The sequence below is a fragment of the Acipenser ruthenus genome, chromosome 29 (assembly GCF_902713425.1).
Source record: "Acipenser ruthenus chromosome 29, fAciRut3.2 maternal haplotype, whole genome shotgun sequence".
In the NCBI taxonomy this organism is placed as follows: domain Eukaryota; kingdom Metazoa; phylum Chordata; class Actinopteri; order Acipenseriformes; family Acipenseridae; genus Acipenser; species Acipenser ruthenus.
The window spans coordinates 16702602-16726585 of record NC_081217.1 but is presented as its reverse complement, the minus strand read 5'-3'; the positions used below and the strand labels follow the sequence as shown (position 1 = coordinate 16726585).

The 23984-nt window shown below is 44.8% G+C and overlaps 1 protein-coding gene across 7 annotated transcripts in view; it reads left to right on the top strand.

Moving 5' to 3' along the window:
• LOC117426150 (trichohyalin-like) overlaps nucleotides 1-23984 on the top strand; it is a 45505-nt gene that overhangs the window by 6047 nt on the left and 15474 nt on the right. Inside the window, exons 1-28 of one of the 7 annotated variants that reach the window (XM_059003776.1) lie at nucleotides 1810-1936; nucleotides 2025-2153; nucleotides 4304-4429; nucleotides 4518-4646; nucleotides 6797-6922; nucleotides 7011-7139; nucleotides 9287-9415; nucleotides 9504-9632; nucleotides 9722-10129; nucleotides 10217-10345; nucleotides 12423-12551; nucleotides 12640-12768; nucleotides 12858-13265; nucleotides 13353-13481; nucleotides 15557-15685; nucleotides 15774-15902; nucleotides 15990-16397; nucleotides 16485-16613; nucleotides 16702-17082; nucleotides 17170-17298; nucleotides 19447-19575; nucleotides 19664-19792; nucleotides 19880-20287; nucleotides 20375-20503; nucleotides 20592-20972; nucleotides 21060-21188; nucleotides 23337-23465; nucleotides 23553-23960. In XM_059003776.1, the coding sequence (XP_058859759.1) occupies nucleotides 1835-1936; nucleotides 2025-2153; nucleotides 4304-4429; nucleotides 4518-4646; nucleotides 6797-6922; nucleotides 7011-7139; nucleotides 9287-9415; nucleotides 9504-9632; nucleotides 9722-10129; nucleotides 10217-10345; nucleotides 12423-12551; nucleotides 12640-12768; nucleotides 12858-13265; nucleotides 13353-13481; nucleotides 15557-15685; nucleotides 15774-15902; nucleotides 15990-16397; nucleotides 16485-16613; nucleotides 16702-17082; nucleotides 17170-17298; nucleotides 19447-19575; nucleotides 19664-19792; nucleotides 19880-20287; nucleotides 20375-20503; nucleotides 20592-20972; nucleotides 21060-21188; nucleotides 23337-23465; nucleotides 23553-23960 (5478 nt within the window). In that variant the 5' untranslated portion in view covers nucleotides 1810-1834. Of the gene's footprint in view, nucleotides 1-1809; nucleotides 1937-2024; nucleotides 2154-4303; nucleotides 4430-4517; nucleotides 4647-6796; nucleotides 6923-7010; nucleotides 7140-9286; nucleotides 9416-9503; nucleotides 9633-9721; nucleotides 10130-10216; nucleotides 10346-12422; nucleotides 12552-12639; nucleotides 12769-12857; nucleotides 13266-13352; nucleotides 13482-15556; nucleotides 15686-15773; nucleotides 15903-15989; nucleotides 16398-16484; nucleotides 16614-16701; nucleotides 17083-17169; nucleotides 17299-19446; nucleotides 19576-19663; nucleotides 19793-19879; nucleotides 20288-20374; nucleotides 20504-20591; nucleotides 20973-21059; nucleotides 21189-23336; nucleotides 23466-23552; nucleotides 23961-23984 lie in introns of those variants that run through there. The other 6 variants (XM_059003771.1, XM_059003773.1, XM_059003775.1 and 3 more) reach the window with 6 other exon arrangements.

The following is a 23984-nucleotide window of genomic DNA, read 5'->3' as shown; positions in this document are numbered from 1 at the left end:
CTGGGTGGGCAATAGCAAACTATCTGTTCATGTTTAGTTGTTTATTTGTTCAGTCTATCTGTTGAGCTCCACCAAACTTTCATTTACCACTACACCACTGATAGTAATGTCTGATAAAAAGCATAATGGGATAGTGTCCTACTTTTCTGCCATTAACAAGAAGCCTAAAAACAACTTTGACAGGTAAGTTAAATTTCCATATTTCCACATCAGTGTACAATACTGTATTTATTAACAATAAATACATAACAACAGCAGGGGTGTGACTGTTACAGTATGCACACTTTAGCACTGTACGGTATGTGGATGTTTGTTATATAAATTTATGAAGCCCTTTTATTTTTAGTTAATATATGTTTGAGACACTAGTCTTACCATACATTAAAGTTAAGAAAAGTAACATTTATTTTGGGTTCGTGACCACCGATTTATATACACAATATTTATAAATTACAAAAGCAAATGTAAAAACCATAAATATTAATTTATTTAACTTTTACTCATTATATACTGTGGGAAGAGGGATATGAGTTTTGTTTCTATCCTAGTATGTGCTGACCGTGATTTACACTTACAGTCGCTTCCACATATGCTTCCAGTTCAAGTTCTTAGTTGTTATCTGCTTGTGCCAGGTTCGGGGTTTCGTGCCTAGTAATTGTTGATAGCTTGTGGCAAAGTGGTTTGCAATGCGCAGGTGTAGAGGTGATGCAGTGCTCAAGATAATGACAAACAACAAAGAACTGATGAAATGGAGGTTTATTTATAATCCAAAGTCTGATGACAACAGTAAACAGTAATCAGAACATGCAATGCACAACGATGTGTATTGCTCAGTTAAATCCACAGGTTCAGTCCTGAATCAACAAGCATGGTATTTAAACACACACAGTTAACACAAACACGGTCACAAGTCCAAAGTGAGTGCTGTAGTGCTCGTGGTGTAAATACAATTTTTCGTGAACAAGTGCAGTGTTGTCCATGTTTTGAGCTGGCCTGTAGCAACAGCTCCGGATCGTGTTAGCCGTCTAATAACAACAAACAAGTAGATTTTAGACAAGACAAAACAAACAAAACACTCACGATAACAATTACGCTCTCCTTCCGGTTCAGCGTTAACCATACAAAGGAACAGATCACCTCGCTACGTCCCCTTATGTACCATCAATCACGCCCACGGTTAACGATTGCAACCGCTCCACCAATCCGCAGGTGCCACATTGTTCCCTTCCGGGTTGGTGACTTGGTGAACCGTAGCTCCGCCCCCTTTCTAGATGGCCGACTTCCACCTAACCCTGTGAATGAATTGTCTGGCCATCCAGTCCAGGGCACTCCGTTCCCTTTACATAGCGCCCTCACGGGTCGGGAGGGAGATTTATCACCAAGAATCATTCTGTCTCTGTCACATAGCTGCATGCAGATCTTTGTCCAGCCATGTTATATAATCTTCAATTTTGAACAATACCAGTTTAATTCAGTAAAGCTTTTTACATTGTATATAACACTTCAGTACCGCTGTCTGACGTGCTTTCCAGAGTGGCGTTATATACGGTTTTAAACTCAGGTTTGGGGCTATCAGAAAAATACTCATTTTTAAACAAACCATTAGAGTGTGTATTGCTGTTTTTGTAAACATGTTAACGCTCATTAATACAAACCATTGCTATGTTCCCCAGCTGTTCGGATGAACAGGGTTCTACTGTATGTTATTCTTAGTTCATTTTTAAGTGTTGCTGAAATTATATAGTGCTTTCCTTTTTTTGGCGGGATTTGAGCACTGCTCAGTTCTAACCTCCAGTTTTACTTTCAAAAGGAGGAGGGGCCCTTGGAGGATGTGATGGAGGAGACTGAAGAGAAGCTCCAGGAGACACCTGATGAGCTCCACAAGATCCAGGAGGTCCACGGGGAGAGAGGCATCAGCACACAGGTGGATCGTCAGGTAGGTAGTTGTTCCCCATGGGGGTCCACTCCTGAGAGTGCCTGTGTTGGCCCTGTATCCCAATAATAACACCCTGTTTTATTTTCAGAAGGAGGATGGGCCCCTAGAGGATGTGATGGAGAAGTGTGAAGAGAAGGTCCAGGAGACTCCTGATGAGCTCCACAAGATCCAGGAGGTCCACGGGGAGAGAGGCTTCACCACACAGGGGGATAGTGAGGTAGGTTATTGTTCCCCATGGGCGTCCAGTCCTGTGAGTGGCTGTGTCGGGCTTGTCTCTCAGTTCCGTTGCTCGAGTCCTGGTGGAACGCACCAGAATGACGTTCCTGCACTTTTTTTGGTATCCAGAACAGAATTCCGCCACTCTTTTTGGAACATTTTTGAAAATAAATAGAAATGTTTTCCAGCAAACTATGTTCAAATTTGACCACACACACGTGAAAATGTATCAAAGAATATTGCCTTCGCCTTGTTCTGGACGAGACAGCAAACTAGCCTGTCTGAGTGTGGTCACGGACTCACGTCAACCTCTCTGTGTGCTCATTGGAAAAGACAATAACGCTGGGTGGGCAATAGCAAACTATCTGTTCATGTTTAGTTGTTTATTTGTTCAGTCTATCTGTTGAGCTCCACCAAACTTTCATTTACCACTACACCACTGATAGTAATGTCTGATAAAAAGCATAATGGGATACTGTTCTACTTTTCTGCCATTAACAAGAAGCCTAAAAACAACTTTGACAGGTAATTTAAATTTCCATATTTCCACATCAGTGTACAATACTGTATTTATTAACAATAAATACATAACAACAGCAGGGGTGTGACTGTTACAGTATGTACACTTTAGCACTGTACGGTATGTGGATGTTTGTTATATAAATTTATGAAGCCCTTTTATTTTAGTTAATATATGTTTGAAACACTAGTCTTACCATATATTAAAGTTAAGAAAAGTAACATTTATTTTGGGTTCGTGACCACCGATTTATATACACAATATTTAGAAATTACAAAAGCAAATGTAAAAAACATAAATATTAATTTATTTAACTTTTACTCATTATATACTGTGGGAAGAGGGATATGAGTTTTGTTTCTATCCTAGTATGTGCTGACCGTGATTTACACTTACAGACGCTTCCACGTATGCTTCCAGTTCAAGTTCTTAGTTGTTATCTGCTTGTGCCAGGTTCGGGGTTTCGTGCCTAGTAATTGTTGATAGCTTGTGGCAAAGTGGTTTGCAATGCGCAGGTGTAGAGGTGATGCAGTGCTCAAGACAATGACAAACAACAAAGAACTGATGAAATGGAGGTTTATTTATAATCCAAAGTCTGATGACAACAGTAAACAGTAATCAGAACATGCAATGCACAACGATGTGTATTGCTCAGTTAAATCCACGGGTTCAGTCCTGAATCAACAAGCACGGTATTTAAACACACACAGTTAACACAAACACGGTCACAAGTCCAAAGTGAGTGCTGTAGTGCTCGTGGTGTAAATACAGTTTTTCGTGAACAAGTGCAGTGTTGTCCGTGTTTTGAGCTGGCCTGTAGCAACAGCTCCGGATCGTGTTAGCCGTCTAATAACAACAAACAAGTAGATTTTAGACAATACAAAACAAACAAAACACTCACGATAACAATGACGTTCTCCTTCCGGTTCAGTGTTAACCATACAAAGGAACAGATCACCTCGCTACGTCCCCTTATGTACCATCAATCACGCCCACGGTTAACGATTGCAACCGCTCCACCAATCCGCAGCTGCCACATTGTTCCCTTCCGGGTCGGTGACTTGGTGAACCGTATCTCCGCCCCCTTTCTAGATGGCCGACTTCCACCTAACCCTGTGAATGAATTGTCTGGCCATCCAGTCCAGGGCACTCTGTTCCCTTTACATAGCGCCCTCACGGGTCGGGAGGGAGATTTATCACCAAGAATCATTCTGTCTCTGTCACATAGCTGCATGCAGATCTTTGTCCAGCCATGTTATATAATCTTCAATTTTGAACAATACCAGTTTAATTCAGTAAAGCTTTTTACATTGTATATAACACTTCAGTACCGCTGTCTGACGTGCTTTCCAGAGTGGCGTTATATACGGTTTTAAACTCAGGTTTGGGGCTATCAGAAAAATACTCATTTTTAAATAAACCATTAGAGTGTGTATTGCTGTTTTTGTAAACATGTTAACGCTCATTAATACAAACCATTGCTATGTTCCCCAGCTGTTCGGATGAACAGGGTTCTACTGTATGTTATTCTTAGTTCATTTTTAAGTGTTGCTGAAATTATATAGTGCTTTCCTTTTTTTGGCGGGATTTGAGCACTGCTCAGTTCTAACCTCCAGTTTTACTTTCAAAAGGAGGAGGGGCCCTTGGAGGATGTGATGGAGGAGACTGAAGAGAAGCTCCAGGAGACACCTGATGAGCTCCACAAGATCCAGGAGGTCCACGGGGAGAGAGGCATCAGCACACAGGTGGATCGTCAGGTAGGTAGTTGTTCCCCATGGGGGTCCACTCCTGAGAGTGCCTGTGTTGGCCCTGTATCCCAATAATAACACCCTGTTTTATTTTCAGAAGGAGGATGGGCCCCTAGAGGATGTGATGGAGAAGTGTGAAGAGAAGGTCCAGGAGACTCATGATGAGCTCCACAAGATCCAGGAGGTCCACGGGGAGAGAGGCTTCACCACACAGGGGGATAGTGAGGTAGGTTATTGTTCCCCATGGGCGTCCAGTCCTGTGAGTGGCTGTGTCGGGCCTGTCTCTCAGTTCCGTTGCTCGAGTCCTGGTGGAACGCACCAGAATGACGTTCCTGCACTTTTTTTGGTATCCAGAACAGAATTCCGCCACTCTTTTTGGAACATTTTTGAAAATAAATAGAAATGTTTTCCAGCAAACTATGTTCAAATTTGACCACACACACGTGAAAATGTATCAAAGAATATTGCCTTCGCCTTGTTCTGGACGAGACAGCAAACTAGCCTGTCTGAGTGTGGTCACGGACTCACGTCAACCTCTCTGTGTGCTCATTGGAAAAGACAATAACGCTGGGTGGGCAATAGCAAACTATCTGTTCATGTTTAGTTGTTTATTTGTTCAGTCTATCTGTTGAGCTCCACCAAACTTTCATTTACCACTACACCACTGATAGTAATGTCTGATAAAAAGCATAATGGGATACTGTCCTACTTTTCTGCCATTAACAAGAAGCCTAAAAACAACTTTGACAGGTAATTTAAATTTCCATATTTCCACATCAGTGTACAATACTGTATTTATTAACAATAAATACATAACAACAGCAGGGGTGTGACTGTTACAGTATGTACACTTTAGCACTGTACGGTATGTGGATGTTTGTTATATAAATTTATGAAGCCCTTTTATTTTAGTTAATATATGTTTGAAACACTAGTCTTACCATATATTAAAGTTAAGAAAAGTAACATTTATTTTGGGTTCGTGACCACCGATTTATATACACAATATTTAGAAATTACAAAAGCAAATGTAAAAAACATAAATATTAATTTATTTAACTTTTACTCATTATATACTGTGGGAAGAGGGATATGAGTTTTGTTTCTATCCTAGTATGTGCTGACCGTGATTTACACTTACAGTCGCTTCCACGTATGCTTCCAGTTCAAGTTCTTAGTTGTTATCTGCTTGTGCCAGGTTCGGGGTTTCGTGCCTAGTAATTGTTGATAGATTGTGGCAAAGTGGTTTGCAATGCGCAGGTGTAGAGGTGATGCAGTGCTCAAGACAATGACAAACAACAAAGAACTGATGAAATGGAGGTTTATTTATAATCCAAAGTCTGATGACAACAGTAAACAGTAATCAGAACATGCAATGCACAACGATGTGTATTGCTCAGTTAAATCCACGGGTTCAGTCCTGAATCAACAAGCACGGTATTTAAACACACACAGTTAACACAAACACGGTCACAAGTCCAAAGTGAGTGCTGTAGTGCTCGTGGTGTAAATACAGTTTTTCGTGAACAAGTGCAGTGTTGTCCGTGTTTTGAGCTGGCCTGTAGCAACAGCTCCGGATCGTGTTAGCCGTCTAATAACAACAAACAAGTAGATTTTAGACAATACAAAACAAACAAAACACTCACGATAACAATGACGTTCTCCTTCCGGTTCAGTGTTAACCATACAAAGGAACAGATCACCTCGCTACGTCCCCTTATGTACCATCAATCACGCCCACGGTTAACGATTGCAACCGCTCCACCAATCCGCAGCTGCCACATTGTTCCCTTCCGGGTCGGTGACTTGGTGAACCGTATCTCCGCCCCCTTTCTAGATGGCCGACTTCCACCTAACCCTGTGAATGAATTGTCTGGCCATCCAGTCCAGGGCACTCTGTTCCCTTTACATAGCGCCCTCACGGGTCGGGAGGGAGATTTATCACCAAGAATCATTCTGTCTCTGTCACATAGCTGCATGCAGATCTTTGTCCAGCCATGTTATATAATCTTCAATTTTGAACAATACCAGTTTAATTCAGTAAAGCTTTTTACATTGTATATAACACTTCAGTACCGCTGTCTGACGTGCTTTCCAGAGTGGCGTTATATACGGTTTTAAACTCAGGTTTGGGGCTATCAGAAAAATACTCATTTTTAAATAAACCATTAGAGTGTGTATTGCTGTTTTTGTAAACATGTTAACGCTCATTAATACAAACCATTGCTATGTTCCCCAGCTGTTCGGATGAACAGGGTTCTACTGTATGTTATTCTTAGTTCATTTTTAAGTGTTGCTGAAATTATATAGTGCTTTCCTTTTTTTGGCGGGATTTGAGCACTGCTCAGTTCTAACCTCCAGTTTTACTTTCAAAAGGAGGAGGGGCCCTTGGAGGATGTGATGGAGGAGACTGAAGAGAAGCTCCAGGAGACACCTGATGAGCTCCACAAGATCCAGGAGGTCCACGGGGAGAGAGGCATCAGCACACAGGTGGATCGTCAGGTAGGTAGTTGTTCCCCATGGGGGTCCACTCCTGAGAGTGCCTGTGTTGGCCCTGTATCCCAATAATAACACCCTGTTTTATTTTCAGAAGGAGGATGGGCCCCTAGAGGATGTGATGGAGAAGTGTGAAGAGAAGGTCCAGGAGACTCCTGATGAGCTCCACAAGATCCAGGAGGTCCACGGGGAGAGAGGCTTCACCACACAGGGGGATAGTGAGGTAGGTTATTGTTCCCCATGGGCGTCCAGTCCTGTGAGTGGCTGTGTCGGGCTTGTCTCTCAGTTCCGTTGCTCGAGTCCTGGTGGAACGCACCAGAATGACGTTCCTGCACTTTTTTTGGTATCCAGAACAGAATTCCGCCACTCTTTTTGGAACATTTTTGAAAATAAATAGAAATGTTTTCCAGCAAACTATGTTCAAATTTGACCACACACACGTGAAAATGTATCAAAGAATATTGCCTTCGCCTTGTTCTGGACGAGACAGCAAACTAGCCTGTCTGAGTGTGGTCACGGACTCACGTCAACCTCTCTGTGTGCTCATTGGAAAAGACAATAACGCTGGGTGGGCAATAGCAAACTATCTGTTCATGTTTAGTTGTTTATTTGTTCAGTCTATCTGTTGAGCTCCACCAAACTTTCATTTACCACTACACCACTGATAGTAATGTCTGATCAAAAGCATAATGGGATACTGTCCTACTTTTCTGCCATTAACAAGAAGCCTAAAAACAACTTTGACAGGTAATTTAAATTTCCATATTTCCACATCAGTGTACAATACTGTATTTATTAACAATAAATACATAACAACAGCAGGGGTGTGACTGTTACAGTATGTACACTTTAGCACTGTACGGTATGTGGATGTTTGTTATATAAATTTATGAAGCCCTTTTATTTTAGTTAATATATGTTTGAAACACTAGTCTTACCATATATTAAAGTTAAGAAAAGTAACATTTATTTTGGGTTCGTGACCACCGATTTATATACACAATATTTAGAAATTACAAAAGCAAATGTAAAAAACATAAATATTAATTTATTTAACTTTTACTCATTATATACTGTGGGAAGAGGGATATGAGTTTTGTTTCTATCCTAGTATGTGCTGACCGTGATTTACACTTACAGTCGCTTCCACGTATGCTTCCAGTTCAAGTTCTTAGTTGTTATCTGCTTGTGCCAGGTTCGGGGTTTCGTGCCTAGTAATTGTTGATAGCTTGTGGCAATGTGGTTTGCAATGCGCAGGTGTAGAGGTGATGCAGTGCTCAAGACAATGACAAACAACAAAGAACTGATGAAATGGAGGTTTATTTATAATCCAAAGTCTGATGACAACAGTAAACAGTAATCAGAACATGCAATGCACAACGATGTGTATTGCTCAGTTAAATCCACGGGTTCAGTCCTGAATTAACAAGCACGGTATTTAAACACACACAGTTAACACAAACACGGTCACAAGTCCAAAGTGAGTGCTGTAGTGCTCGTGGTGTAAATACAGTTTTTCGTGAACAAGTGCAGTGTTGTCCGTGTTTTGAGCTGGCCTGTAGCAACAGCTCCGGATCGTGTTAGCCGTCTAATAACAACAAACAAGTAGATTTTAGACAAGACAAAACAAACAAAACACTCACGATAACAATGACGTTCTCCTTCCGGTTCAGCGTTAACCATACAAAGGAACAGATCACCTCGCTACGTCCCCTTATGTACCATCAATCACGCCCACGGTTAACGATTGCAACCGCTCCACCAATCCGCAGCTGCCACATTGTTCCCTTCCGGGTTGGTGACTTGGTGAACCGTAGCTCCGCCCCCTTTCTAGATGGCCGACTTCCACCTAACCCTGTGAATGAATTGTCTGGCCATCCAGTCCAGGGCACTCTGTTCCCTTTACATAGCGCCCTCACGGGTCGGGAGGGAGATTTATCACCAAGAATCATTCTGTCTCTGTCACATAGCTGCATGCAGATCTTTGTCCAGCCATGTTATATAATCTTCAATTTTGAACAATACCAGTTTAATTCAGTAAAGCTTTTTACATTGTATATAACACTTCAGTACCGCTGTCTGACGTGCTTTCCAGAGTGGCGTTATATACGGTTTTAAACTCAGGTTTGGGGCTATCAGAAAAATACTCATTTTTAAATAAACCATTAGAGTGTGTATTGTTGTTTTTGTAAACATGTTAACGCTCATTAATACAAACCATTGCTATGTTCCCCAGCTGTTCGGATGAACAGGGTTCTACTGTATGTTATTCTTAGTTCATTTTTAAGTGTTGCTGAAATTATATAGTGCTTTCCTTTTTTTGGCGGGATTTGAGCACTGCTCAGTTCTAACATCCAGTTTTACTTTCAGAAGGAGGAGGGGCCCCTGGAGGATGTGATGGAGGAGACTGAAGAGAAGCTCCAGGAGACACCTGATGAGCTCCACAAGATCCAGGAGGTGCACGGGGAGAGAGGCTTCAGCACACAGGAGGATCGTCAGGTAGGTGGTTGTTCCCCATGGGGGTCCACTCCTGAGAGTGCCTGTGTTGGCCCTGTATCCCAATTATAACACCCTGTTTTATTTTCAGAAGGAGGATGGGCCCCTGGAGGATGTGATGGAGAAGAGTGAAGAGAAGGTCCAGGAGACTCCTGATCCCTTCCACAAGATCCAGGAGGTCCACGGGGAGAGAGGCTTCAGCACACAGGAAGATAGTGAGGTAAGTTATTGTTCCCCATGGGGGTCCAGTCCTTAGAGTGCCTGTGTTGGCCTTGTCTCACAGTTATAACACATTGTTTTACTATTCAGAAGGAGGAGCTGGATCACAGGCTTAAAATGGAGGTTGCCAGCCAGAATATCTCTCCACCTCCATGGGAGTTTGTGGAGGCCCAGCCCAGTGCCAGTGTGAAGGAGAAGGGGGAGGAGGAGGAGAGGGTCTCCCCAGCACCAATGTTCTCCCAGCCTGAGAGCACCAAGCCTCCCAGGGGCGCTGAGGATGAAGACAACGCCATGGTGCACATTAAGAGAAAGCTGGGCTCCACCCGCAAGGGACAGCGCAGAATGCATGTTTCCGAGGGTCAGCTTGTGGGAGAGGAGGGGCCCCCAGGGGGTGTGATGGAGGAGAGTGAAGAGAAGCTCCAGGAGACACCTGATGAGCTCCACAAAATCCAGGAGGTCCAAGGGGAGAGAGGCTTCAGCACACAGGGGGATAGTCAGGTAGGTTATTGTTCCCCATGGGGGCTAGTCCTGAGAGTGCCTGTGTTGGTCTTGTCTCACAGTTCTAACACCCAGTTTTACTGTCAGAAGGCGGAGGGGCCCCTGGAGTATGTGATGGAGGAGAGTGAAGAGAAGGTCCTGGAGACTCTTGATGAGCTCCACAAGATCCAGGAGGTCCACGGGGAGAGAGGCTTCACCACACAGGGGGATAGTGAGGTAGGTTATTGTTCCCCATGGGCGTCCAGTCCTGTGAGTGGCTGTGTTGGGCTTGTCTCTCAGTTCCGTTGCTCGAGTCCTGGCGGAACGCACCAGAACGACGTTCCTGCACTTTTTTTGGTATCCAGAACAGAATTCCGCCACTCTTTTTGGAACATTTTTGAAAATAAATAGAAATGTTTTCCAGCAAACTATGTTCAAATTTGACCACACACACGTGAAAATGTATCAAAGAATATTGCCTTTGCCTCGTTCTGGACGAGACAGCAAACTAGCCTGTCTGAGTGTGGTCACGGACTCACGTCAACCTCTCTGTGTGCTCATTGGAAAAGACAATAACGCTGGGTGGGCAATAGCAAACTATCTGTTCATGTTTAGTTGTTTATTTGTTCAATCTATCTGTTGAGCTCCACCAAACTTTCATTTACCACTACACCGCTGATAGTAATGTCTGATAAAAAGCATAATGCGATACTGTCCTACTTTTCTGCCATTAACAAGAAGCCTAAAAACAACTTTGACAGGTAAGTTAAATTTCCATATTTCCACATCAGTGTACAATACTGTATTTATTAACAATAAATACATAACAGCAGCAGGGGTGTGACTGTTACAGTATGTACACTTTAGCACTGTACGGTATGTGGATGTTTGTTATATAAATTTATTTTAGGGGTTTTGGGTTCGTGACCACCGATTTATATACACAATATTTAAAAATTACAAAAGCAAATGTAAAAACCATAAATATTAATTTATTTAACTTTTACTCATTATATACTGTGGGAAGAGGGATATGAGTTTTGTTTCTATCCTAGTATGTGCTGACCGTGATTTACACTTACAGTCGCTTCCACGTATGCTTCCAGTTCAAGTTCTTAGTTGTTATCTGCTTGTGCCAGGTTCGTGGTTTCGTGCCTAGTAATTGTTGATAGCTTGTGGCAAAGTGGTTTGCAATGCGCAGGTGTAGAGGTGATGCAGTGCTCAAGATAATGACAAACAACAAAGAACTGATGAAATGGAGGTTTATTTATAATCCAAAGTCTGATGACAACAGTAAACAGTAATCAGAACATGCAATGCACAACGATGTGTATTGCTCAGTTAAATCCACGGGTTTAGTCCTGAATCAACAAGCACGGTATTTAAACACACACAGTTAACACAAACACGGTCACAAGTCCAAAGTGAGTGCTGTAGTGCTCGTGGTGTAAATACAGTTTTTCGTGAACAAGTGCAGTGTTGTCCGTGTTTTGAGCTGGCCTGTAGCAACAGCTCCGGATCGTGTTAGCCGTCTAATAACAACAAACAAGTAGATTTTAGACAAGACAAAACAAACAAAACACTCACGATAACAATGACGTTCTCCTTCCGGTTCAGCGTTAACCATACAAAGGAACAGATCACCTCGCTACGTCCCCTTATGTACCATCAATCACGCCCACGGTTAACGATTGCAACCGCTCCACCAATCCGCAGCTGCCACATTGTTCCCTTCCGGGTTGGTGACTTGGTGAACCGTAGCTCCGCCCCCTTTCTAGATGGCCGACTTCCACCTAACCCTGTGAATGAATTGTCTGGCCATCCAGTCCAGGGCACTCTGTTCCCTTTACATAGCGCCCTCACGGGTCGGGAGGGAGATTTATCACCAAGAATCATTCTGTCTCTGTCACATAGCTGCATGCAGATCTTTGTCCAGCCATGTTATATAATCTTCAATTTTGAACAATACCAGTTTAATTCAGTAAAGCTTTTTACATTGTATATAACACTTCAGTACCGCTGTCTGACGTGCTTTCCAGAGTGGCGTTATATACGGTTTTAAACTCAGGTTTGGGGCTATCAGAAAAATACTCATTTTTAAATAAACCATTAGAGTGTGTATTGTTGTTTTTGTAAACATGTTAACGCTCATTAATACAAACCATTGCTATGTTCCCCAGCTGTTCGGATGAACAGGGTTCTACTGTATGTTATTCTTAGTTCATTTTTAAGTGTTGCTGAAATTATATAGTGCTTTCCTTTTTTTGGCGGGATTTGAGCACTGCTCAGTTCTAACATCCAGTTTTACTTTCAGAAGGAGGAGGGGCCCCTGGAGGATGTGATGGAGGAGACTGAAGAGAAGCTCCAGGAGACACCTGATGAGCTCCACAAGATCCAGGAGGTGCACGGGGAGAGAGGCTTCAGCACACAGGAGGATCGTCAGGTAGGTGGTTGTTCCCCATGGGGGTCCACTCCTGAGAGTGCCTGTGTTGGCCCTGTATCCCAATTATAACACCCTGTTTTATTTTCAGAAGGAGGATGGGCCCCTGGAGGATGTGATGGAGAAGAGTGAAGAGAAGGTCCAGGAGACTCCTGATCCCTTCCACAAGATCCAGGAGGTCCACGGGGAGAGAGGCTTCAGCACACAGGAAGATAGTGAGGTAAGTTATTGTTCCCCATGGGGGTCCAGTCCTTAGAGTGCCTGTGTTGGCCTTGTCTCACAGTTATAACACATTGTTTTACTATTCAGAAGGAGGAGCTGGATCACAGGCTTAAAATGGAGGTTGCCAGCCAGAATATCTCTCCACCTCCATGGGAGTTTGTGGAGGCCCAGCCCAGTGCCAGTGTGAAGGAGAAGGGGGAGGAGGAGGAGAGGGTCTCCCCAGCACCAATGTTCTCCCAGCCTGAGAGCACCAAGCCTCCCAGGGGCGCTGAGGATGAAGACAACGCCATGGTGCACATTAAGAGAAAGCTGGGCTCCACCCGCAAGGGACAGCGCAGAATGCATGTTTCCGAGGGTCAGCTTGTGGGAGAGGAGGGGCCCCCAGGGGGTGTGATGGAGGAGAGTGAAGAGAAGCTCCAGGAGACACCTGATGAGCTCCACAAAATCCAGGAGGTCCAAGGGGAGAGAGGCTTCAGCACACAGGGGGATAGTCAGGTAGGTTATTGTTCCCCATGGGGGCTAGTCCTGAGAGTGCCTGTGTTGGTCTTGTCTCACAGTTCTAACACCCAGTTTTACTGTCAGAAGGCGGAGGGGCCCCTGGAGTATGTGATGGAGGAGAGTGAAGAGAAGGTCCTGGAGACTCCTGATGAGCTCCACAAGATCCAGGAGGTCCACGGGGAGAGAGGCTTCACCACACAGGGGGATAGTGAGGTAGGTTATTGTTCCCCATGGGCGTCCAGTCCTGTGAGTGGCTGTGTTGGGCTTGTCTCTCAGTTCCGTTGCTCGAGTCCTGGCGGAACGCACCAGAACGACGTTCCTGCACTTTTTTTGGTATCCAGAACAGAATTCCGCCACTCTTTTTGGAACATTTTTGAAAATAAATAGAAATGTTTTCCAGCAAACTATGTTCAAATTTGACCACACACGTGAAAATGTATCAAAGAATATTGCCTTTGCCTCGTTCTGGACGAGACAGCAAACTAGCCTGTCTGAGTGTGGTCACGGACTCACGTCAACCTCTCTGTGTGCTCATTGGAAAAGACAATAACGCTGGGTGGGCAATAGCAAACTATCTGTTCATGTTTAGTTGTTTATTTGTTCAATCTATCTGTTGAGCTCCACCAAACTTTCATTTACCACTACACCGCTGATAGTAATGTCTGATAAAAAGCATAATGCGATACTGTCCTACTTTTCTGCCATTAACAAGAAGCCTAAAAACAACTTTGACAGGTAAGTTAAATTTCCATATTTCCACATCAGTGTACAATACTGTATTTATTAACAATAAATACATAACAGCAGCAGGGGTGTGACTGTTACAGTATGTACACTTTAGCACTGTACGGTATGTGGATGTTTGTTATATAAATTTATTTTAGGGGTTTTGGGTTCGTGACCACCGATTTATATACACAATATTTAAAAATTACAAAAGCAAATGTAAAAACCATAAATATTAATTTATTTAACTTTTACTCATTATATACTGTGGGAAGAGGGATATGAGTTTTGTTTCTATCCTAGTATGTGCTGACCGTGATTTACACTTACAGTCGCTTCCACGTATGCTTCCAGTTCAAGTTCTTAGTTGTTATCTGCTTGTGCCAGGTTCGTGGTTTCGTGCCTAGTAATTGTTGATAGCTTGTGGCAAAGTGGTTTGCAATGCGCAGGTGTAGAGGTGATGCAGTGCTCAAGATAATGACAAACAACAAAGAACTGATGAAATGGAGGTTTATTTATAATCCAAAGTCTGATGACAACAGTAAACAGTAATCAGAACATGCAATGCACAACGATGTGTATTGCTCAGTTAAATCCACGGGTTTAGTCCTGAATCAACAAGCACGGTATTTAAACACACACAGTTAACACAAACACGGTCACAAGTCCAAAGTGAGTGCTGTAGTGCTCGTGGTGTAAATACAGTTTTTCGTGAACAAGTGCAGTGTTGTCCGTGTTTTGAGCTGGCCTGTAGCAACAGCTCCGGATCGTGTTAGCCGTCTAATAACAACAAACAAGTAGATTTTAGACAAGACAAAACAAACAAAACACTCACGATAACAATGACGTTCTCCTTCCGGTTCAGCGTTAACCATACAAAGGAACAGATCACCTCGCTACGTCCCCTTATGTACCATCAATCACGCCCACGGTTAACGATTGCAACCGCTCCACCAATCCGCAGCTGCCACATTGTTCCCTTCCGGGTTGGTGACTTGGTGAACCGTAGCTCCGCCCCCTTTCTAGATGGCCGACTTCCACCTAACCCTGTGAATGAATTGTCTGGCCATCCAGTCCAGGGCACTCTGTTCCCTTTACATAGCGCCCTCACGGGTCGGGAGGGAGATTTATCACCAAGAATCATTCTGTCTCTGTCACATAGCTGCATGCAGATCTTTGTCCAGCCATGTTATATAATCTTCAATTTTGAACAATACCAGTTTAATTCAGTAAAGCTTTTTACATTGTATATAACACTTCAGTACCGCTGTCTGACGTGCTTTCCAGAGTGGCGTTATATACGGTTTTAAACTCAGGTTTTGGGCTATCAGAAAAATACTCATTTTTAAACAAACAATTAGAGTGTGTATTGCTGTTTTTGTAAACATGTTAACGCTCATTAATACAAACCATTGCTATGTTCCCCAGCTGTTCGGATGAACGGGGTTCTATTGTATGTTATTCTTAGTTCATTTTTAAGTGTTGCTGAAATTATATAGTGCGTTCCTTTTTTTGCCGGGACTTGAGCAGTGCACAGTTCTAACACCCAGTTTTACTTTCAGAAGGAGGAGGGGCCCCTGGAGGATGTGATGGAGGAGAGTGAAGAGAAGCTCCAGGAGACACCTGATGAGCTCCACAAGATCCAGGAGGTCCAGGAGGAGAGAGACTTCAGCACACAGGAGGATCGTCAGGTAGGTGGTTGTTCCCCATGGAGGTCCAGTCCTGACAGTGCTTGTGCTGGCCTTGTCTCACAGTTCTAACACCTAGTTTTACTTTCAGAAGGCGGAGGGGCCCCTGGAGGATGTGATGGAGGAGAGTGTAGAGAAGGTCCTGGAGACTCCTGATGAGCTCCACAAGATCCAGGAGGTCCAGGAGGAGAGATTCTTCAGCACACAGGAAAATCGTCAGGTAGGTGGTTGTTCCCCATGGAGGTCCAGTCCTGACAGTGCCTGTGTTGGCCCTGTAACCGTTATAACACGCTGTTTTACTTTTCAGAAGGAGGAGCTGGATCAGGGGTTGGAAACAGAGGTTGCAGGCCAGAATATCTCTCCATCCCAAGGGGAGTTTGTGGAGGTCCAGCCCAGTCCTAGTGTGAAGGAGGCGGGGGAGGAGGAGGAGAGGGTCGCCCCAGCACCAATGCTTTCCCATCACCAGAGCACTGAGCCTCCCAGGGGCACTGAGGATGAAAACAATGCCATGGTGCACAGGAAGAGAAAGCTGGGCTCCACCCGCAAGGGACAGCGCAGAATGCAGATTCTCGAGGGCCAGCTGATGGGAGAGGAGGGGCCCCCAGGGGGTGTGATGGAGGAGAGTGAAGAGAAGCTCCAGGAGGCACCTGATGAGCTCCACAAGGTCCAGGAGGTCCACGGGGAGAGAGGCTTCAGCACACAGGGGGATAGTCAAGTAGGTTATTGTTCCCCATGGGGGCCAATCCTGAGAGTGCCTGTGTTGGTCTTGTCTCACAGTTCTAACACCCTGTTTTACTTTCAGAAGGCGGAGGGACCCCTGGAGGATGTGATGGAGAAGAGTGAAGAGAAGGTCCTGGAGACTCCTGATCCTTTCCACAAGATCCAGGAGGTCCAGGGGGAGAGAGGCTTCACCATACAGGGGAATAGTCAGGTAGGTTATTGTTCCCCATTGGGGTCCAGTCCTGAGAGTGCCTGTGTTGGCCTTGTCTCCCAGTCTAACACCCTGTTTTACTTTTCAGAAGGATGAGTTGGATCAGGTGTTGGAAACTGATGTTGTGGAGGTCCAGCCCAGTGCCAGTGTGAAGGAGAAGGGGGAGGAGGAGGAGGAGGAGGAGAGGGTCATCCCAGCATCAATGTTCTCCCAGCCTGAGAGCACCGAGCCTCCCAGGGGAGCTGAGGATGAAGAGAACGCCATGGTGCACAGGAAGAGAAAGCTGGGCTCCACCCGCAAGGGACAGCGCAGAATGCATGTTTCCGAGGGTCAGCTTGTGGGAGAGGATGGGCCCCCAGGGGGTGTGATGGAGGAGAGTGAAGAGAAGCTCCAGGAGACACCTGATGAGCTCCACAAAATCCAGGAGGTCCAAGGGGAGAGAGGCTTCAGCACACAGGGGGATAGTCAGGTAGGTTATTGTTCCCCATGGGGGCCAGTCCTGAGAGTGCCTGTGTTGGTCTTGTCTCACAGTTCTAACACCCAGTTTTACTGTCAGAAGGCGGAGGGGCCCCTGGAGGATGTGATGGAGGAGAGTGTAGAGAAGGTCCTGGAGACTCCTGATGAGCTCCACAAGATCCAGGAGGTCCACGGGGAGAGAGGCTTCACCACACAGGGGGATAGTGAGGTAGGTTATTGTTCCCCATGGGCGTCCAGTCCTGTGAGTGGCTGTGTCGGGCTTGTCTCTCAGTTCCGTTGCTCAAGTCCTGGCGGAACGCACCAGAACGACGTTCCTGCTCTTTTTTTGGTATCCAGAACAGAATTCCGCCACTCTTTTTGGAACATTTTTGAAAATAAATAGAAATGTTTTCCAGCAAACTATGTTCAAATTTGACCACACACATGTGAAAATGTATCAAAGAATATTGCCTTCGCCTTGTTCTGGACGAGACAGCAAACTAGCCTGTCTGAGTGTGGTCACGGACTCATGTCAACCTCTCTGTGTGCTCATTGGAAAAGACAATAACGCTGGGTGGGCAATAGCAAACTATCTGTTCATGTTTAGTTGTTTATTTGTTCAATCTATCTGTTGAGTTCCACCAAACTTTCATTTACCACTACACCAATGATAGTAATGTCTGATAAAAAGCATAATGGGATACTGTCCTACTTTTCTGCCATTAACAAGAAGCCTAAAAACAACTTTGACAGGTAAGTTAAATTTCCATATTTCCACATCAGTGTACAATACTGTATTTATTAACAATAAATACATAACAACAGCAGGGGTGTGACTGTTACAGTATGTACACTTTAGCACTGTACGGTATGTGGATGTTTGTTATATAAATTTATGAAGCCCTTTTATTTTTAGTTAATATATGTTTGAGACACTAGTCTTACCATATATTAATGTTAAGAAAAGTAACATTTATTTTGGGTTCGTGACCACCGATTTATATACACAATATTTATAAATTACAAAAGCAAATGTAAAAACCATAAAAATTAATTTATTTAACTTTTACTCATTATATACTGTGGGAAGTGGGATATGAGTTTTGTTTCTATCCTAGTATGTGCTGACCGTGATTTACACTTACAGTCGCTTCCACATATGCTTCCAGTTCAAGTTCTTAGTTGTTATCTGCTTGTGCCAGGTTCGGGGTTTCGTGCCTAGTAATTGTTGATAGCTTGTGGCAAAGTGGTTTGCAATGCGCAGGTGTAGAGGTGATGCAGTGCTCAAGATAATGACAAACAACAAAGAACTGATGAAATGGAGGTTTATTTATAATCCAAAGTCTGATGACAACAGTAAACAGTAATCAGAACATGCAATGCACAACGATGTGTATTGCTCAGTTAAATCCACAGGTTCAGTCCTGAATCAACAAGCATGGTATTTAAACACACACAGTTAACACAAACACGGTCACAAGTCCAAAGTGAGTGCTGTAGTGCTCGTGGTGAAAATACAATTTTTCGTGAACAAGTGCAGTGTTGTCCGTGTTTTGAGCTGGCCTGTAGCAACAGCTCCGGATCGTGTTAGTCGTCTAATAACAACAAACAAGTAGATTTTAGACAAGACAAAACAAACAAAACACTCACGATAACAATGACGTTCTCCTTCCGGTTCAGCGTTAACCATACAAAGGAACAGATCACCTCGCTACGTCCCCTTATGTACCATCAATCACGCCCACGGTTAACGATTGCAACCGCTCCACCAATCCGCAGCTGCCACATTGTTCCCTTCCGGGTCGGTGACTTGGTGAACCGTAGCTCCGCCCCCTTTCTAGATGGCCGACTTCCACCTAACCCTGTGAATGAATTGTCTGGCCATCCAGTCCAGGGCACTCTGTTCCCTTTACATAGCGCCCTCACGGGTCGGGAGGGAGATTTATCACCAAGAATCATTCTGTCTCTGTCACATAGCTGCATGCAGATCTTTGTCCAGCCATGTTATATAATCTTCAATTTTGAACAATACCAGTTTAATTCAGTAAAGCTTTTTACATTGTATATAACACTTCAGTACCGCTGTCTGACGTGCTTTCCAGAGTGGCGTTATATACGGTTTTAAACTCAGGTTTTGGGCTATCAGAAAAATACTCATTTTTAAACAAACAATTAGAGTGTGTATTGCTGTTTTTGTAAACATGTTAACGCTCATTAATACAAACCATTGCTATGTTCCCCAGCTGTTCGGATGAACGGGGTTCTATTGTATGTTATTCTTAGTTCATTTTTAAGTGTTGCTGAAATTATATAGTGCGTTCCTTTTTTTGCCGGGACTTGAGCAGTGCACAGTTCTAACACCCAGTTTTACTTTCAGAAGGAGGAGGGGCCCCTGGAGGATGTGATGGAGGAGAGTGAAGAGAAGCTCCAGGAGACACCTGATGAGCTCCACAAGATCCAGGAGGTCCAGGAGGAGAGAGACTTCAGCACACAGGAGGATCGTCAGGTAGGTGGTTGTTCCCCATGGAGGTCCAGTCCTGACAGTGCTTGTGCTGGCCTTGTCTCACAGTTCTAACACCTAGTTTTACTTTCAGAAGGCGGAGGGGCCCCTGGAGGATGTGATGGAGGAGAGTGTAGAGAAGGTCCTGGAGACTCCTGATGAGCTCCACAAGATCCAGGAGGTCCAGGAGGAGAGATTCTTCAGCACACAGGAAAATCGTCAGGTAGGTGGTTGTTCCCCATGGAGGTCCAGTCCTGACAGTGCCTGTGTTGGCCCTGTAACCGTTATAACACGCTGTTTTACTTTTCAGAAGGAGGAGCTGGATCAGGGGTTGGAAACAGAGGTTGCAGGCCAGAATATCTCTCCATCCCAAGGGGAGTTTGTGGAGGTCCAGCCCAGTCCTAGTGTGAAGGAGGCGGGGGAGGAGGAGGAGAGGGTCGCCCCAGCACCAATGCTTTCCCATCACCAGAGCACTGAGCCTCCCAGGGGCACTGAGGATGAAAACAATGCCATGGTGCACAGGAAGAGAAAGCTGGGCTCCACCCGCAAGGGACAGCGCAGAATGCAGATTCTCGAGGGCCAGCTGATGGGAGAGGAGGGGCCCCCAGGGGGTGTGATGGAGGAGAGTGAAGAGAAGCTCCAGGAGGCACCTGATGAGCTCCACAAGGTCCAGGAGGTCCACGGGGAGAGAGGCTTCAGCACACAGGGGGATAGTCAAGTAGGTTATTGTTCCCCATGGGGGCCAATCCTGAGAGTGCCTGTGTTGGTCTTGTCTCACAGTTCTAACACCCTGTTTTACTTTCAGAAGGCGGAGGGACCCCTGGAGGATGTGATGGAGAAGAGTGAAGAGAAGGTCCTGGAGACTCCTGATCCTTTCCACAAGATCCAGGAGGTCCAGGGGGAGAGAGGCTTCACCATACAGGGGAATAGTCAGGTAGGTTATTGTTCCCCATTGGGGTCCAGTCCTGAGAGTGCCTGTGTTGGCCTTGTCTCCCAGTCTAACACCCTGTTTTACTTTTCAGAAGGATGAGTTGGATCAGGTGTTGGAAACTGATGTTGTGGAGGTCCAGCCCAGTGCCAGTGTGAAGGAGAAGGGGGAGGAGGAGGAGGAGGAGGAGAGGGTCATCCCAGCATCAATGTTCTCCCAGCCTGAGAGCACCGAGCCTCCCAGGGGAGCTGAGGATGAAGAGAATGCCATGGTGCACAGGAAGAGAAAGCTGGGCTCCACCCGCAAGGGACAGCGCAGAATGCATGTTTCCGAGGGTCAGCTTGTGGGAGAGGATGGGCCCCCAGGGGGTGTGATGGAGGAGAGTGAAGAGAAGCTCCAGGAGACACCTGATGAGCTCCACAAAATCCAGGAGGTCCAAGGGGAGAGAGGCTTCAGCACACAGGGGGATAGTCAGGTAGGTTATTGTTCCCCATGGGGGCCAGTCCTGAGAGTGCCTGTGTTGGTCTTGTCTCACAGTTCTAACACCCAGTTTTACTGTCAGAAGGCGGAGGGGCCCCTGGAGGATGTGATGGAGGAGAGTGTAGAGAAGGTCCTGGAGACTCCTGATGAGCTCCACAAGATCCAGGAGGTCCACGGGGAGAGAGGCTTCACCACACAGGGGGATAGTGAGGTAGGTTATTGTTCCCCATGGGCGTCCAGTCCTGTGAGTGGCTGTGTCGGGCTTGTCTCTCAGTTCCGTTGCTCAAGTCCTGGCGGAACGCACCAGAACGACGTTCCTGCTCTTTTTTTGGTATCCAGAACAGAATTCCGCCACTCTTTTTGGAACATTTTTGAAAATAAATAGAAATGTTTTCCAGCAAACTATGTTCAAATTTGACCACACACATGTGAAAATGTATCAAAGAATATTGCCTTCGCCTTGTTCTGGACGAGACAGCAAACTAGCCTGTCTGAGTGTGGTCACGGACTCATGTCAACCTCTCTGTGTGCTCATTGGAAAAGACAATAACGCTGGGTGGGCAATAGCAAACTATCTGTTCATGTTTAGTTGTTTATTTGTTCAATCTATCTGTTGAGTTCCACCAAACTTTCATTTACCACTACACCAATGATAGTAATGTCTGATAAAAAGCATAATGGGATACTGTCCTACTTTTCTGCCATTAACAAGAAGCCTAAAAACAACTTTGACAGGTAAGTTAAATTTCCATATTTCCACATCAGTGTACAATACTGTATTTATTAACAATAAATACATAACAACAGCAGGGGTGTGACTGTTACAGTATGTACACTTTAGCACTGTACGGTATGTGGATGTTTGTTATATAAATTTATGAAGCCCTTTTATTTTTAGTTAATATATGTTTGAGACACTAGTCTTACCATATATTAATGTTAAGAAAAGTAACATTTATTTTGGGTTCGTGACCACCGATTTATATACACAATATTTATAAATTACAAAAGCAAATGTAAAAACCATAAAAATTAATTTATTTAACTTTTACTCATTATATACTGTGGGAAGTGGGATATGAGTTTTGTTTCTATCCTAGTATGTGCTGACCGTGATTTACACTTACAGTCGCTTCCACATATGCTTCCAGTTCAAGTTCTTAGTTGTTATCTGCTTGTGCCAGGTTCGGGGTTTCGTGCCTAGTAATTGTTGATAGCTTGTGGCAAAGTGGTTTGCAATGCGCAGGTGTAGAGGTGATGCAGTGCTCAAGATAATGACAAACAACAAAGAACTGATGAAATGGAGGTTTATTTATAATCCAAAGTCTGATGACAACAGTAAACAGTAATCAGAACATGCAATGCACAACGATGTGTATTGCTCAGTTAAATCCACAGGTTCAGTCCTGAATCAACAAGCATGGTATTTAAACACACACAGTTAACACAAACACGGTCACAAGTCCAAAGTGAGTGCTGTAGTGCTCGTGGTGAAAATACAATTTTTCGTGAACAAGTGCAGTGTTGTCCGTGTTTTGAGCTGGCCTGTAGCAACAGCTCCGGATCGTGTTAGCCGTCTAATAACAACAAACAAGTAGATTTTAGACAAGACAAAACAAACAAAACACTCACGATAACAATGACGTTCTCCTTCCGGTTCAGCGTTAACCATACAAAGGAACAGATCACCTCGCTACGTCCCCTTATGTACCATCAATCACGCCCACGGTTAACGATTGCAACCGCTCCACCAATCCGCAGCTGCCACATTGTTCCCTTCCGGGTCGGTGACTTGGTGAACCGTATCTCCGCCCCCTTTCTAGATGGCCGACTTCCACCTAACCCTGTGAATGAATTGTCTGGCCATCCAGTCCAGGGCACTCTGTTCCCTTTACATAGCGCCCTCACGGGTCGGGAGGGAGATTTATCACCAAGAATCATTCTGTCTCTGTCACATAGCTGCATGCAGATCTTTGTCCAGCCATGTTATATAATCTTCAATTTTGAACAATACCAGTTTAATTCAGTAAAGCTTTTTACATTGTATATAACACTTCAGTACCGCTGTCTGACGTGCTTTCCAGAGTGGCGTTATATACGGTTTTAAACTCAGGTTTTGGGCTATCAGAAAAATACTCATTTTTAAACAAACCATTAGAGTGTGTATTGCTGTTTTTGTAAACATGTTAACGCTCATTAATACAAACCATTGCTATGTTCCCCAGCTGTTCGGATGAACGGGGTTCTATTGTATGTTATTCTTAGTTCATTTTTAAGTGTTGCTGAAATTATATAGTGCGTTCCTTTTTTTGCCGGGACTTGAGCAGTGCACAGTTCTAACACCCAGTTTTACTTTCAGAAGGAGGAGGGGCCCCTAGAGGATGTGATGGAGGAGAGTGAAGAGAAGCTCCAGGAGACACCTGATGAGCTCCACAAGATCCAGGAGGTCCAGGAGGAGAGATTCTTCAGCACACAGGAAAATCGTCAGGTAGGTGGTTGTTCCCCATGGAGGTCCAGTCCTGACAGTGCCTGTGTTGGCCCTGTAACCGTTATAACACGCTGTTTTACTTTTCAGAAGGAGGAGCTGGATCAGGGGTTGGAAACAGAGGTTGCAGGCCAGAATATCTCTCCATCCCAAGGGGAGTTTGTGGAGGTCCAGCCCAGTCCTAGTGTGAAGGAGGCGGGGGAGGAGGAGGAGAGGGTCGCCCCAGCACCAATGCTTTCCCATCACCAGAGCACTGAGCCTCCCAGGGGCACTGAGGATGAAAACAATGCCATGGTGCACAGGAAGAGAAAGCTGGGCTCCACCCGCAAGGGACAGCGCAGAATGCAGATTCTCGAGGGCCAGCTGATGGGAGAGGAGGGGCCCCCAGGGGGTGTGATGGAGGAGAGTGAAGAGAAGCTCCAGGAGGCACCTGATGAGCTCCACAAGGTCCAGGAGGTCCACGGGGAGAGAGGCTTCAGCACACAGGGGGATAGTCAAGTAGGTTATTGTTCCCCATGGGGG